This window comes from Eleutherodactylus coqui, chromosome 1 (genome assembly GCF_035609145.1).
Source record: "Eleutherodactylus coqui strain aEleCoq1 chromosome 1, aEleCoq1.hap1, whole genome shotgun sequence".
NCBI classification, from domain to species: Eukaryota; Metazoa; Chordata; class Amphibia; order Anura; family Eleutherodactylidae; genus Eleutherodactylus; species Eleutherodactylus coqui.
Genome location: NC_089837.1, coordinates 499,427,992 through 499,441,583, shown reverse-complemented (window position 1 = coordinate 499,441,583; position 13,592 = coordinate 499,427,992). Strand labels below are relative to the sequence as shown.

At 42.6% G+C, this 13,592-nt stretch overlaps 1 protein-coding gene across 1 annotated transcript in view; it reads left to right on the top strand.

The window, feature by feature from the left end:
• The window catches only part of LOC136588095 (N-acetylated-alpha-linked acidic dipeptidase 2-like), an 88,395-nt gene extending 75,177 nt beyond the window's left edge, over positions 1 to 13,218 (top strand). The window contains exons 14-19 of the mRNA XM_066587051.1: positions 3,689 to 3,780; positions 4,771 to 4,861; positions 5,438 to 5,702; positions 9,441 to 9,522; positions 9,981 to 10,073; positions 12,568 to 13,218. Coding sequence (XP_066443148.1) covers positions 3,689 to 3,780; positions 4,771 to 4,861; positions 5,438 to 5,702; positions 9,441 to 9,522; positions 9,981 to 10,073; positions 12,568 to 12,754 — 810 coding nt within the window. The 3' untranslated portion in view covers positions 12,755 to 13,218. The remainder of the gene's footprint in view (positions 1 to 3,688; positions 3,781 to 4,770; positions 4,862 to 5,437; positions 5,703 to 9,440; positions 9,523 to 9,980; positions 10,074 to 12,567) is intronic.
• Positions 13,219 to 13,592: the final 374 nt, after the last annotated feature.

Sequence of the window (13,592 nt, the reverse complement as noted above, 5' to 3'; positions counted from 1 at the left end):
CAAAAGCAAAGAAAGTAACATTTCTGCGAATGAGACAACCAATGTGACCAACAACTTAAAAATGATCGGAAAAACAACAAGACATCAAGGGCTGCAGAGACCCCAAACAACATGTGACCTGAATTCAAAAAGAAAAGGAAAGAGCCAGTGCATCAAGGGTGTAAGAAACCATGGAACATCTTAAGGCAGAACTTCATGTATTGTAGGAGGGAGCCACTACATCAAGGGTTGCGAAGATCCCGGAACACCCTGAAGCCGGAATTCAAAAAGAGAAGGAAAGAGCCAAGACATCAAGGGCTGCAGAGACCCCAAACAACATGTGACCCGAATTCAAAAAGAAAAGGAAAGAGCCAGTGCATCAAGGGTATAAGAAACCATGGAACATCTTGAGGCAGAACTTCATGTACTGTAGGAGGGAGCCACCATATCAAGGGTTGCGGAGACCCCAGAACACCCTGAGGCTGGAGTTCAAAAAGAGAAGGAAAGAGCCAGGACATCAAGGGCTGCAGAGACCCCAAAACCGCATGAGGTCAGAATTTAAAAGGAGAAATACAGATTAGGTGCTTCAAGGGCGGCAAGGCATTCGAGTTTATTGCTGGAAGCTTTTCAGTATGATCCTCAGAAAGACTCCGATCAACATTCAAGTGTTACTATTCGATGAATGGACCAAATATGTAGCTACTGTCACGTCAAGAAATTTAAAAAGGAGCCTCCTTGAATGTGCTTTGGGAGTGGGAATCCGACAAACAACGGGTATATAAGCTAGTATATATAAAAATTACCTTTTTTTTTTTTAACAAAATATATATATTTTTTTTAAACTGGGAGGAAAAAACAAAAATAAAGTGCGAAATAGAGTGATCACTAAGGGGTTAAAAGCAGCTAAATGTCTTTTTGTATATTATTGATTTAGAATTCTTGAAAAGGGTGTTTTTTCCTGTTCAGGCAGATAAGGGGTTAAGTATTCTTCTGGGTAAACGCACGACTTGCAGCCTAAGATGTATCTCCCGTTTGTAAGGCGTCAGGTGTTCCAGACCGAAGCGTTATTTTTCCCTTTTGCCGGAGTTATTTGGAGAGTAACGTGTGAGCGGTGCCCAGGATGGCAGCGCCTGAAAGCTTTCGGCTTTATCTGCCTTTCCACACTCCTGCGCCGCCGCGGGTCCTCAGTCACACGGATGAGATTTATTAGAAGAGGAATTAGTGCCGGATCTGAGCGCCGCGGACGTCTCACTGGATCATCTCTTCTCTTCCAGTAGCTTTATTTATACCTCATCTAGAACAGTCAGATGTGACATTTGTAAGGATTGTGGGGGTCTGACTGTTCTTTCCTTGATGCAGGGGTCTGGATAGGTTTTATGTTCTTGTTGGGTGGGAAGTTGTTTCCCTTGACTCATATGTTTTTACAGTCTTGCATAAAAATCAATAAAGAGAAAGTTAAAAGAAAAAGTGTCAAATGTGACTTAACCCCTTCATATAAGTATGGGGCGCATCGGGTGTCTTGTCTATGCAGCGGGCTCTGTGTATGGTGCCAAGTCCACTACATACACAGTAGGTGGCAGTTGTATTTGCAACTAACAGCCGCTGGCAACAGATGCGATCAATACGAACGCTGATTGTGGCTGTTAACCCTTTAAATATTGCTGTTAATTTTGACAGTGGTATTTTAAACACCCTGATTCGCATTTGGGGGTCCCGAACAGCTTGCCTTCAGTGGGATTACGGACTGCCGTTTGACTGATTGCCACTATGACACAATAGATGATACAAATGATTTTTGTTTTAGGCTGTGTCTGTTACGTCTGTCCAGACCAGTTGAGGGAACCGACCAACAGATTTGGAGACACAGGGCAAGGGCAGGCTGAAAAACGTGTAAAACACAGGGGTTACTGGGTAACTAGACATGAGGAACGCACCAATTGACAGTGATCTTGTCTTGACTGGACCTGCCAAAAAGTGGAACACCTGCCCTGAATTTGACAACCCCATGACTGAATCATATATAAGTTCCCTAACCATCCCTGTCTGAAATATGGACTTAAGGGAATAGACCAGGATAGGACAGGCAAAATAGACAGCCCAAGGATCGAGTATAACAGAACCAAAGAGAGAACTAACAGACGTAGTCCCAACTACACAAATGGAAGGCACAACAAATTTCTCAGATACTGAAGGATAAATGCACCTTAGCACTAAGTAGGACATCACACCGAACCTGTAGAGTTGCCTACTCCCCCATTGGCTCCAGCGGCACCGTGACAGTGTTCTTTATTTACCCTCGTTTTAGTCTGTTTGTGTTGTTAAAGGTTGTCTCTTTTGTTATAGGCTGTGTCTTGCAGGTTGTGTCTCCTGTTATCAGGCTGTGCCTTTGTTTTAATGTGCTTTTACACGGGGCAACCTATCGGGTGCAAGATGCCCGACAGGTTGTCCCAACAGTAATCATTCCTGTGCCTTTACGCAGGATCGATTATAATCGCTGGTGAATGAAGGTGGACCGGGCCGGGATTGTTCTGCCCCGCCTACCTCCATTCATAGTAAGCAGGCGGTCTCTCATAAGTGAATGATCGTCCCATTCATCGTTCGGTGTTTATGTAGAAACTGAATGACAAACGACAAGCGAATGACTTCTCATTTGTCTTTCAGTCGGGCATGTATTCACATTGGATCAGGTGATGAATGTGGTTAGTAGTATAACCCCTTTAGTTATGTGTACTTCCCCCAACTTTCCCGCTATTCACAACTCCGATCTAGCAGTATAGCGATGAGGTAATTCTAGGTCTATACAGGAGAGCGAGGTCACCATTTTTGGGTCAATTAGACTGCTTTTCACAGGACGCACCAGGTTACTTGCATGGTGAGGAAAGAAACGTGAACTATTGTTGTTAACCCTTTCTAATCCACTGTCTGATGTCTGAAGACATTCTGATTGAAGGCTGTACAGCTCCGATGTCGGAAGACGTCCGGCGGGGTATTCTTACTGCAGATTACTGGCCGCTCTGTTGTTGGGGACCTCTCCAGCATGTCCCATACTGCAGTACTGGCTCTAGCCAGCAGATGACGCCCATTGTATAATGGCAGAAAGAGAAAGCCCCCTAGGAAACCCTGAATCCTAAATTGGACTGCAAAGGGTTAATGCTACTGACACTTGGACTTGGACCCTGCTATCTGTTCGGGGGGGGGGGGGGGTATGATATTACTTTAAATATTTTTGTTTTTAACGTTAATTAAATGTTATGTTTCATATACTACGGAGCGAGTTTATCACGGCTGTGTGGTAGTTTTCTGCCTTCAAAAAGTCACAAATTTTTGCACAAGTAGGTTTTGGGGGTTTTGCTTGGAAACGTTGGCAACTTTTTGCTGTTGTATGCTTCTCATTCCAGTTTTCAAAAGTGGTTTGAGTGGAGTGAGATTTTTAGACAGATTTACAAAATGTGACTTTTTAAGATGTCACAAAAATTGTCGCAATCTCACTCCCGTGACTGGGTGGCCCAGGAAGTGACTCCACAATATCTAGATCTAGTTAAAGATGTGACAAATTTATGAAATGTCGCAGGCTGGTGATTAAATGAGTTACAAATAATTGCAACGTGGCCTCCAGCAAAACTGGGTTAAAAGAATGTACTTGATGAATGTCCACATTTTTTCAGGGAGATTTTGGCTTGTTGGTCATCGCTGCCTTTTGTCTTGGCAGATTACTAGTCCGGATGAAGGCTTTGAGGGCAAGTCCTTATATGAAAGCTGGCTACAGAAAGACCCTTCAGCACAAAAACAAGATCTACCAAGGTATTATTATCAGTTACTAAAGGGTTTGCCCAGTAAAGAAAACCCATTCTCATGCATCCTATGAGGGCGAGTGGTTACAAAAATGTGTCTTGCTATTGAAGACCTGTCCTGTATTAGACGAACAGCTCATCGGTTTCAGTGGGCACTGTGTAATTCTTCATTTTTACTCTGGGGGTGCTGTGGGAAAATTAAGAACTTCACAGATTACAGAATATGCAGGTTTGCCGCATATTTGCTGCGGGTTTTCCGCTGTGTGCAAGCACCGTAAGCGTTTCTATATGTACACTAATCTTAAAAGGAATCTGTCACTGGGTTCACTCTGCGGTGTTTCAGAATAAACACATCTAGAAGATTGCCTGTTTGACTCTGTACGGAGAACTTGAGTCAGAGAGGTGGGCCGCGCCATGATCTCCCCATCTGCAGCTTGCTGACTGACAGCCGCACTCCATGCTTGTGTATAAGGTGACAGTTATCAGTCACCATGCTAGGAGCAGGGAGATCTGGGCATGGCCCACCTCTTTGCCTGTTTGACTCAGGAATGGAGCTCTCGAGTCAAAGAGGCAGGCCATGCCAGGATTTCCATGTTGAGACCCTGGCGCCACCTGTGTCTCTGACTCGAAAACTGCATTTCCGAGTCAAATAGGCAAACTTCAAATGTGTTTGTTATGAAACTCTGTAGCATGAACCCTGTGACAGGTTCCCTTTAAAGGGTCGTGTATAAAAAAAAAACATGCCACTTTGCCACCCTAGACCACCAGGAATGTTTCCATTAATGTTTTACCCCTCATAAGAACTTTGGTTCTGGGTGCAGAAAGAAGAGAGTTAGTGGTCCTAGCGGGATAAAACTAACCTCTCGGAGAGAACGATGGGAAGAGCAGGCAAACTTCATGTTGTCTTGGTCTAGTGTATACCCGTGCGTCCAATGTTGCAAGTTGATATTGCTAACCACTGACATCCCACGTTCATACTGTTTTTTTTTACGTTCTGCAGGATAAATAAGCTTGGATCCGGTAGTGACTTTGAAGCCTATTTCCAACGCTTGGGACTTGCATCAGGAAGAGCTCGCTATACCAAAAACCAGGTGAGTGTACTGCTATTGTCATCTGGGTATTGCTGAATTGGTGGTGTAAATCATATACTTCTAAAGCCACCCCACAGTTATAGGACAAAATTCTGTCCTGCGATCTGAGGCCGGTTTCACATGGCCAAACAAAAACTGTATGAGATTTGCGCATTGCAAGACCAGCAGATACATACTTGGTTTGCCCAAATGAGAAGTTGTTTAGTCGTTCACATTCACTGTATAAGTGAATGAGCCAACAAGGATTTGTATACCTGCATAAAATGAATGAAGAACACAAAGAGAATGATTTATTGTTCAGCGTTCGGACGTTGTCTGCGTTTACACTGAACGATTCTTTTTTGCTCATTTGAACGATGATCGTTCCATGTAAAAGGGCCTCAAGCAGAGGACCACGGAGTTACAAAACCTCCTCCCTGAAAAAAGACAGATAAACCACTATGTTAAAGGTACATTCACAATATAAGATGCATAGAGATTTGATCTGCTTTTTCTGTAAATAGAATGCGCATCTTATAGTCCGAAAAATAAGGAGCATACGGCGTGACGCGTTTAACATCAAAATGTGTATTTCAGAAAACCGACAAATACAGCAATTATCCAGTCTACCACACCGTCTATGAGACTTTTGAGCTGGTGGAGAATTTTTATGATCCATCATTCAAGAAACAGCTCTCAGTAGCCCAAGTGAGGGGAAGCCTTGTGTACGAGCTTGCGGATGCCGCCATTATACCGTTTAACGTCCTGGACTATGGGGACGAGCTGAAGAACTATGCCGATAGTATTTCCAATTTGGCAGAAAAACACCCAGAGCAAATGGAAACCTATGATGTGACGTTCGGTGAGTAGCCATGAGAAATGAGACCTAACACAATGGGGCTTATTTACTATCAAAAAACAGCACTCTTCTGGCACAAATTACACCGGAAGACTGTCGTGCAGTGGCACATTTATCCTGTGTTTTTAGACACGGAGGGACAGTTATTTTTGCCTAAGTTGTATAAAAAATTGTGCCAAAATTTTGGCAAATTTTTGATGTGAACTAAGCCAACTAATAGGTGGTCTAGACTGTCTTAAAAGTCATCAGATTTATCATTCAGTGATAGACCTGGCGCATACGTCTGCACTAACAGCATTACTAAATAAGCATTACTAATATTTTTATTTCTCACTGAAAAAGGCCCGAAAATAAAATATAATCTTTATTAATTTAAAGGATAAAAAACCCCTCTAGATTCCGGGGGTAATTGAGACCCGAAACAGACACAAAGAGACAAACACACAAAAAACCTATGGGAATTTAAGCAATTGGCTTAGATACATCAATTCATACCGACCTCATTGGTTTTAGAGGTAGGTAATACTGTGAGGGCGTAAAATGAATTAGTGAAAGCGGTGGCCGTTTCCTGTGAAAGGGGGCCAGAAAGGTGGTCACTAAATAATTAGCTTGTGGTTATTATCCACTGGTGGAAACGTGCGCGTTATGTTAGAGGGCCTCGTTCACACCAGGATATATTGCCACTCCACAGTATTAAGTAAGGGGTGCTGATACTCAGCAATCCATTACACAAAAAAATATTATTATATTCATATCCAATTGTGACAACAATGCCCTGTGTCCATATGTCACAATTGCTACAATTGCTATTCCGATAGGGGCAACGGTCCGTCAAGACCCAAAAATGTGATATAATCCCAACCTATGTTGGGTCTGACAGCGATCTAAATGTTTTAATAAAAAGCTGGACTAAAGTGGTGTTGACAATTCCTTATGCCAATTATATCAGAAGGAGTCAACAACGTTTATAGTATAAATAGTACACGACAGACATACACTTGATTCATGTGTGTGTCAAACGCTGTAGTCTAATAACGACTAAAGCCAACAGAAGTCGTCCGTAATCGTCGACGCGTTTCTGCAGCACGGGTAAAATAAATTTACCGCTGCTTCATCAGGACGAAATTGAGACAATTTATTAAATTATACTAGATTTGTTGTTGTTGATCAATCTGTGTAGTGAGCATCAAAACTGCACCGATCTGATTTTGTATGCTGATGCCTGATAGCTGATGCTCAATACACTTAAGACGCTGCTGCAAGGACTAGTTTAGTGTAGTATTGATGGACACACGGGCAAGCACATTATAATGCCGTCCGTTTAGTCAGTTTAGAATTGTGTCAAACTGAAGTGCTGTCTCACAGGGGCTAGTTGTGTAGTTTAGCCAGCGGTCACTACCTTGGACCGCGCTGTAGTTTAGCCGTGGTTGGGTGTTTACTAACACAATTCTAAACTGACTCTTTTTGGCTCTTTACTGTGTCTGGAAGTCAATCATCAGACTCCTATACAATTAACCAGCCGACACTTTGAAAAAAGTTTGTTATATAATCATTCAATAACGCACTCATTCAATATAAGTGTCGCAGGCCAGAATTTTTTCAGCTATATCAACTCAGTTCAGCGGCTATTACCCGGACGGCATTATAATGTGCTTGCCCGTGTGTCCATCAATACTACACTAAACTAGTCCTCGCAGCAGCGTCTTAAGTGTATTCAGCATCAGCTATCAGGCATTAGCATACAAAATCAGATCGGTGCAGTTTTGATGCTCACTACACAGATTGATCAACAACAACAAATCTAGTATAATCTAATAAATTGTCTCAATTTCGTCCTGATGAAGCAGCGGTAAATTTATTTTACCCGTGCTGCAGAAACGCGTCGACGATTACGGACGACTTCTGTTGGCTTTAGTCGTTATTAGACTACAGCGTTTGACACACACATGAATCAAGTGTATGTCTGTCGTGTACTATTTATACTATAAACGTTGTTGACTCCTTCTGATATAATTGGCATAAGGAATTGTCAACACCACTTTAGTCCAGCTTTTTATTAAAACATTTAGATCGCTGTCAGACCCAACATAGGTTGGGATTATATCACATTTTTGGGTCTTGACGGACCGTTGCCCCTATCGGAATAGCAATTGTAGCAATTGTGACATATGGACACAGGGCATTGTTGTCACAATTGGATATGAATATAATAATATTTTTTTGTGTAATGGATTGCTGAGTATCAGCACCCCTTACTTAATACTGTGGAGTGGCAATATATCCTTGTGTGAACGAGGCCCTCTAACATAACGCGCACGTTTCCACCAGTGGATAATAACCACAAGCTAATTATTTAGTGACCACCTTTCTGGCCCCCTTTCACAGGAAACGGCCACCGCTTTCACTAATTCATTTTACGCCCTCACAGTATTACCTACCTCTAAAACCAATGAGGTCGGTATGAATTGATGTATCTAAGCCAATTGCTTAAATTCCCATAGGTTTTTTGTGTGTTTGTCTCTTTGTGTCTGTTTCGGGTCTCAATTACCCCCGGAATCTAGAGGGGTTTTTTATCCTTTAAATTAATAAAGATTATATTTTATTTTCGGGCCTTTTTCAGTGAGAAATAGTCTAACAGCTTATAAGAGCCTTGGTTGTCGCAGTGAATTCTTACTAATATTTTTAACATTAAATAATTGGAATGATGTTTTTTTCATGAGAATTATTTGTATGATTGTTCTTCCACTAGAGCAGGGATGTATGACCCTTTATGGTCCAGGGTCAGCTTGTCAGATTGTACCACCCCCCGAAGGAGCGTTTCACAACTCATAAACTACAATAGAGAAAAATGCACCGCCAACGCTTCATCTCATCTCCTCCTCTATTATCTCAGATGGAAAAACCCCTTTAATAGAGTCATCCGGGTAGAACTGAAGTTCCGTGTTATGCTTAGGTCAAACCTTTAGCCTGACAGGAAGGGTCATTGATTCATGCTGCTTTCGGCAAATTCTGACTCCCATCAGCATGATACAACAGAAATTTGGATCCATGTGAGCAGGAGATGTTTTTCCGCTGCTCAGTGATACAATTGTTGCTTCCTTTTGCCTACTTGAGTCTCGCCTTCCTGTTCCTTGTAGACAGCAAGGGCGCTGGACCTGGTCATCTGCTGTCATAGCTCATCTGTGCTAAGCAGCAGCAAGTTGTGCATTCGGACATGTTAGTTGGAGCTCCAGCATTGTATGCAGCTGTAATTTCTTTGACTGTGCAGCTCCTGTTCATCAGAATGATTCTTGACATCCTCCTCTGACCCCTTTTGGCAAAAAGTTGCTTCCATCCACAGGATCTTCTATCACTGGATGTTTTTCCTATCACACCATTCTCTGTATACTCTCCACATCCATGAAATCGCTGCCCCGGCTAGTCTAGCACCGATGACCAGGCCTCATTAGAAGTCAATAAGATTGCTAGATTTTCCCATCTAATGAGGATTCTCCACAGAAAACTTGTCACCTGTTTTTATTGCACTCAACTTCACGCGTCTAATTTACATGCAGGAACGCTTCCATCATAAAAGGGCCTTGGGGGCTCTAAAAAAAGGGCCCATTTGGCATATATAGACTTTATTTTGCCTCTGTGTTGTGACATAAATGTACTAGAAGTGGGTATGTCAATTATAGAGAATGGTTGACATAGTGTCCATGATTTGTCCATCTTCTCACATTTTCTTTTGGTGTCTTCTAGTCCATTTATACAGCGCCATTGAGAATTTTACCAAGTCTGCTGTAGGACTGGACCAACGAATTAACAACGTTGATCTTGAGAAGTAAGTTTATACTGCTCTTTATATTTTCTGATGTATCATAGATAAATGTGAGAAAACCACTTTGGTTGATGTCTATGATAGGAGACGCCATTGACAGGTCCTTATGTTGTTCAGTTGAATAGTCCTTTTGGTCAAGTCTTTCCAAGAACACTTGTTTTAGACTTAATGGTAGAGGCAGAGGACTCATCAGTAAAACTTGACCTGAGAAGTCCTCTTTCCTGACCTTTGTGCTTGGGGCTTTCTAACAAGGTGGTTTTATTATATCCAACCACTTTGGTGACACCAGTTGGTACCTGGGAGATAATCTTTTCATAGACAGACACGTAGTACAATGACTGGTTTGCTCTAAGCACAGATTCACCATGCCCCCCCTAAGATAAACCTAATGCAAATGTCATAATTTATCTGGAACAAGTTGTATCCCCTGTAATTATCTGCTACTTATTATCTTCTTTTAGCCCATTGGCTGTCCGCATCCTAAATGACCAACTGATGTTCGCAGAAAGGGCATTTACTGATCCTCTAGGTCTCCCAGGAAGACCTTTTTACAGGTATGGTCAACAGTAGTGATGAGCGAACTTTGGAAATATTTGGTTTGGCCAGTTCAAAGAACTTTTGCAAAAAGGTTCGATTTGGTCTGGAAGTTCACCAAACCCCCTGGTATTACACCGTCTAAGAGCCATATATAAGCTTCTGAAACTATTATACAGGGCTTTTACGACTCTAAGGCTAATTTTATACAGGCAAGCGCCATATCGGGCCTTGAAACTCGGCCTGAAATCGTGCTTGGGAACCTGCAATGTCCTCACTTTAGGGAAGTAGGATCGGCAAGTGTTTCCCATTGTTTTCAATCGGAAACCTTACATCTCCCTCACGGGCACCATGTTTTTTCCGTCCCCATTGAAAACAATGGGTGAAGCGTTCCAAAGGAACACCCAAAGATAGGACATATCTGTGTGAGATTTGTGTTTCTCACAACACACAAGTGCCATATTTTGAAAGTTTCACCCATTCAGTGTAGGGTACCATGGGTGACAACGGGGGGAGCTATAAAAATTTCTATGCAGTGAGCTCTCAGCAGTGACTACCCTTAACCCCTTGAGTGGCGGGTTTCCTACCACCCTGTCGTGCCCACCAGGGCAGGTTTTTTAAAATGGTCTAATCATTGAATTTCAACTAGTTTTGCAGTTGCGTCTCAAGAGCCATAACTTTTTCATTTTTCCATTGACATGGCCATATGAGGGCTTGTTTTTTGCGGGACAAGTTGTGATTTTATAAACGGGGGAGGAAAAAAAGAAATGGGGGGAAAAAAGAAAAAAAGGGGCCATGTCATTAAGGGGTTAAATAATGCATTAACTTCCTTCTCTGGGTCATTACGACGCATGGATACCACATGTGTGATTGTATTTTTGCTTTTTTACAAAGTAAAGGGAGACAAGTGTTTTTATAATTTTTTTTTTTACAATTTTTTTACTTTTTTTTTTTCTTTTTGTCCCTTTAGGTGACTTCCACAGGGACCCATCAGGACCCCTGATCACAATCCGGGGGTCCGATGGTGACAGCCCTTTACATGCTGCAGTGACAGCCCTTTACATGCTGCAGTCACATAGACTGCAGCATGTAAAGGGTTAACACAGCAGAGATCGGAGGTTTTCTCTGATCTCTGCTGTAAGAGCTGGTACCTAGCTGTCCAATGACAGCCAAGCACCAAGCTCTCCCTGCCACAGAGACCATCGGCTTGCTTCTGACAAGCCAATGGTCTCTATGGCAACCTGTAAACAAAGCAGGAGATTGCCGGCATATCGGCAATATCTTCTGCTGGTTTTTCAAAGCCCTTGCTTTGTTCTCTGTGGGACAGTGCAGGCAGAGCACAATGTCACAGCTTGTAGCATTGTGCTCTGCAGCTCCCATAGTGATACATAGCCCGGAAATCTTCCGGGCTATGTCGCTATGAGCAGTGGAGCTCGTCACGGAAAATTTCCGGGCGTGCCACTCAAGGGGTTAAAGGGAATGTATCGTCAGAAAATGACCTATTATATATCATGTTTCGGTGTTACAAATATTTAATTTTTTTTCTTTTTTTTTCTTTAGTTTTCAGTTACAATATTTATTTTTAAAAAAATCCCAGTACCCAATACTTTCTCTTCTGTAGAGGAAGCTTTGCAACTGTCTTATCACTGACATCACAGGCAGGATTACACTGAGCGGTAACACCTATATGTAGATAACACTGGAGCCACCAGTCACAACAGGTGATCAGCTGTGACTGTCTTACACCCTTCTTAAAATGACCTCTGCACGGGTCACAGATCATGTCTAGAACAGTCTCTATACATGGGTCCCCTGCTGTTCATTGTGTGAATGGCCCATGAAGATGCTGTAAAGCATATCTCCTCTAAATGATGTTACATGTAGTTCAGAAAATATGGCCGCCCACATAGTCCTGTACAGACGATCTTTAATCAGTAAAAACAGATAAGAAAAATGGAAAATCTGGTTTTAATTAATTTAAAAAAAAAGTAGTGATATAGTCCTTTTTTAACATGAATTTCAATGACTGCGTAATCTGAGCCAGCTCATGGTTTATACATACGGCTTTTGAGACTCTTTAAAGCCCCCCTCTGGTCAAAGGACAACATTTGTCCAGGGAGCGGAGATAGGGAGTTATATCAACAGGTGCCTTCCTCTTCCCAGTTTAGCCGCTGATCTGCCTGTTCCTGGGTTCATCTTCATATATCCAAGATGACTGTGGCAATTCTAAAGACTACCGGGTGAACACTGAGCATTGGTGGTGCATCCGTAGTCCTAAGACGTCATATGCTGCTCTGATTGGCAAGTGCTGCTCACATGTGTAGCACTGGCCAATCAGGAAACAACATGTTCTGCTGAGCAACAGAGTGGCCATATTGGAAGAGAGGCCCCAGGAACAGGCAGATCGCTGACGAACCAGGAAAAGGACACGCCAGCTAACAACTCCCCCCCACTCCGGTCCATTTGTCCTATGAATGGAGAGTCACTTGAATAACTTTTTTTTTTTTCCCACAGACACATCATCTTCGCACCAAGTAGCCATAACAAATACGCCGGAGAATCGTTTCCTGGTATTTACGACGCTTTATTTGACATTGAAAACAAAGAAGACCAGCGAGCAGCCTGGGATGACGTGAAAAGACAGATCGCTATTGCAGCCTTTACAGTACAAGCGGCAGCAGAGACCCTGCAGGAAGTGTAGGGTGAAGCGTTGCTGCAACGTGTTCTCCGCTTAACGCTACGTTCAGGTCCAAATAAATGCAGTAATGACTGCGCACTCCTGGCCTATAAATCTCTTACCGCCACATAGATCTCCACAACTGACTCATACCAAGATGGACAAAAACATCTATTCGGTTGTCAGTGACCGCTTCCCACAGTCATACTTTAGTGATGGTCGAAAATCCAATCAGATATTCACATCCACCTACCTGTGCAGCTCCATAACCTTGTCAATAGGGGGCAGTTTTATAGTAATCGCTCAGGGTGACGTCTTGTGACGTAGCTTCCATAACTGCTCCCGGTTCGTAAAAGCGCATTTCTCAGCAGGGGGTGACAGTGAGCACAGCAGCAAGCTCCTCCCACAAGTGAAAGGATAGGTAATCTGTGCTCTGTTCTCAAACAAGGTGGCTGGCGGACAGAATAAACTTTTTAACAAAACTTTTATATATCTTCATGATTTTACGGCCTCGTTATTGGTAGACATCTGTTCAGGATATTAACACTTGTTTATCGTTTCCGATTTTCCACTTGATGAAGTTTATGTATTCAAGCCCATCTACTAAAGTATATAAGAATATTCACTCGCTGTCGGCACCAATCCCTCCCCTAGAAGAAGTTGTCAGAATGAAATGAAACGTTCTCTGTGATTGTAACATTATCAGTAAGTGATGACAATATCAGAGCATAAGGAGAATTTATTGTGGAGAACCGACCCCTTGTAGGGAGGCTCTAGTACCCTGTTGTACCGCCTCTAGCTTAGATGTAAGATGTGATACAGTTGGGCATGGAGGCTCTAGTACCCTGTTGTACTTCCTCTA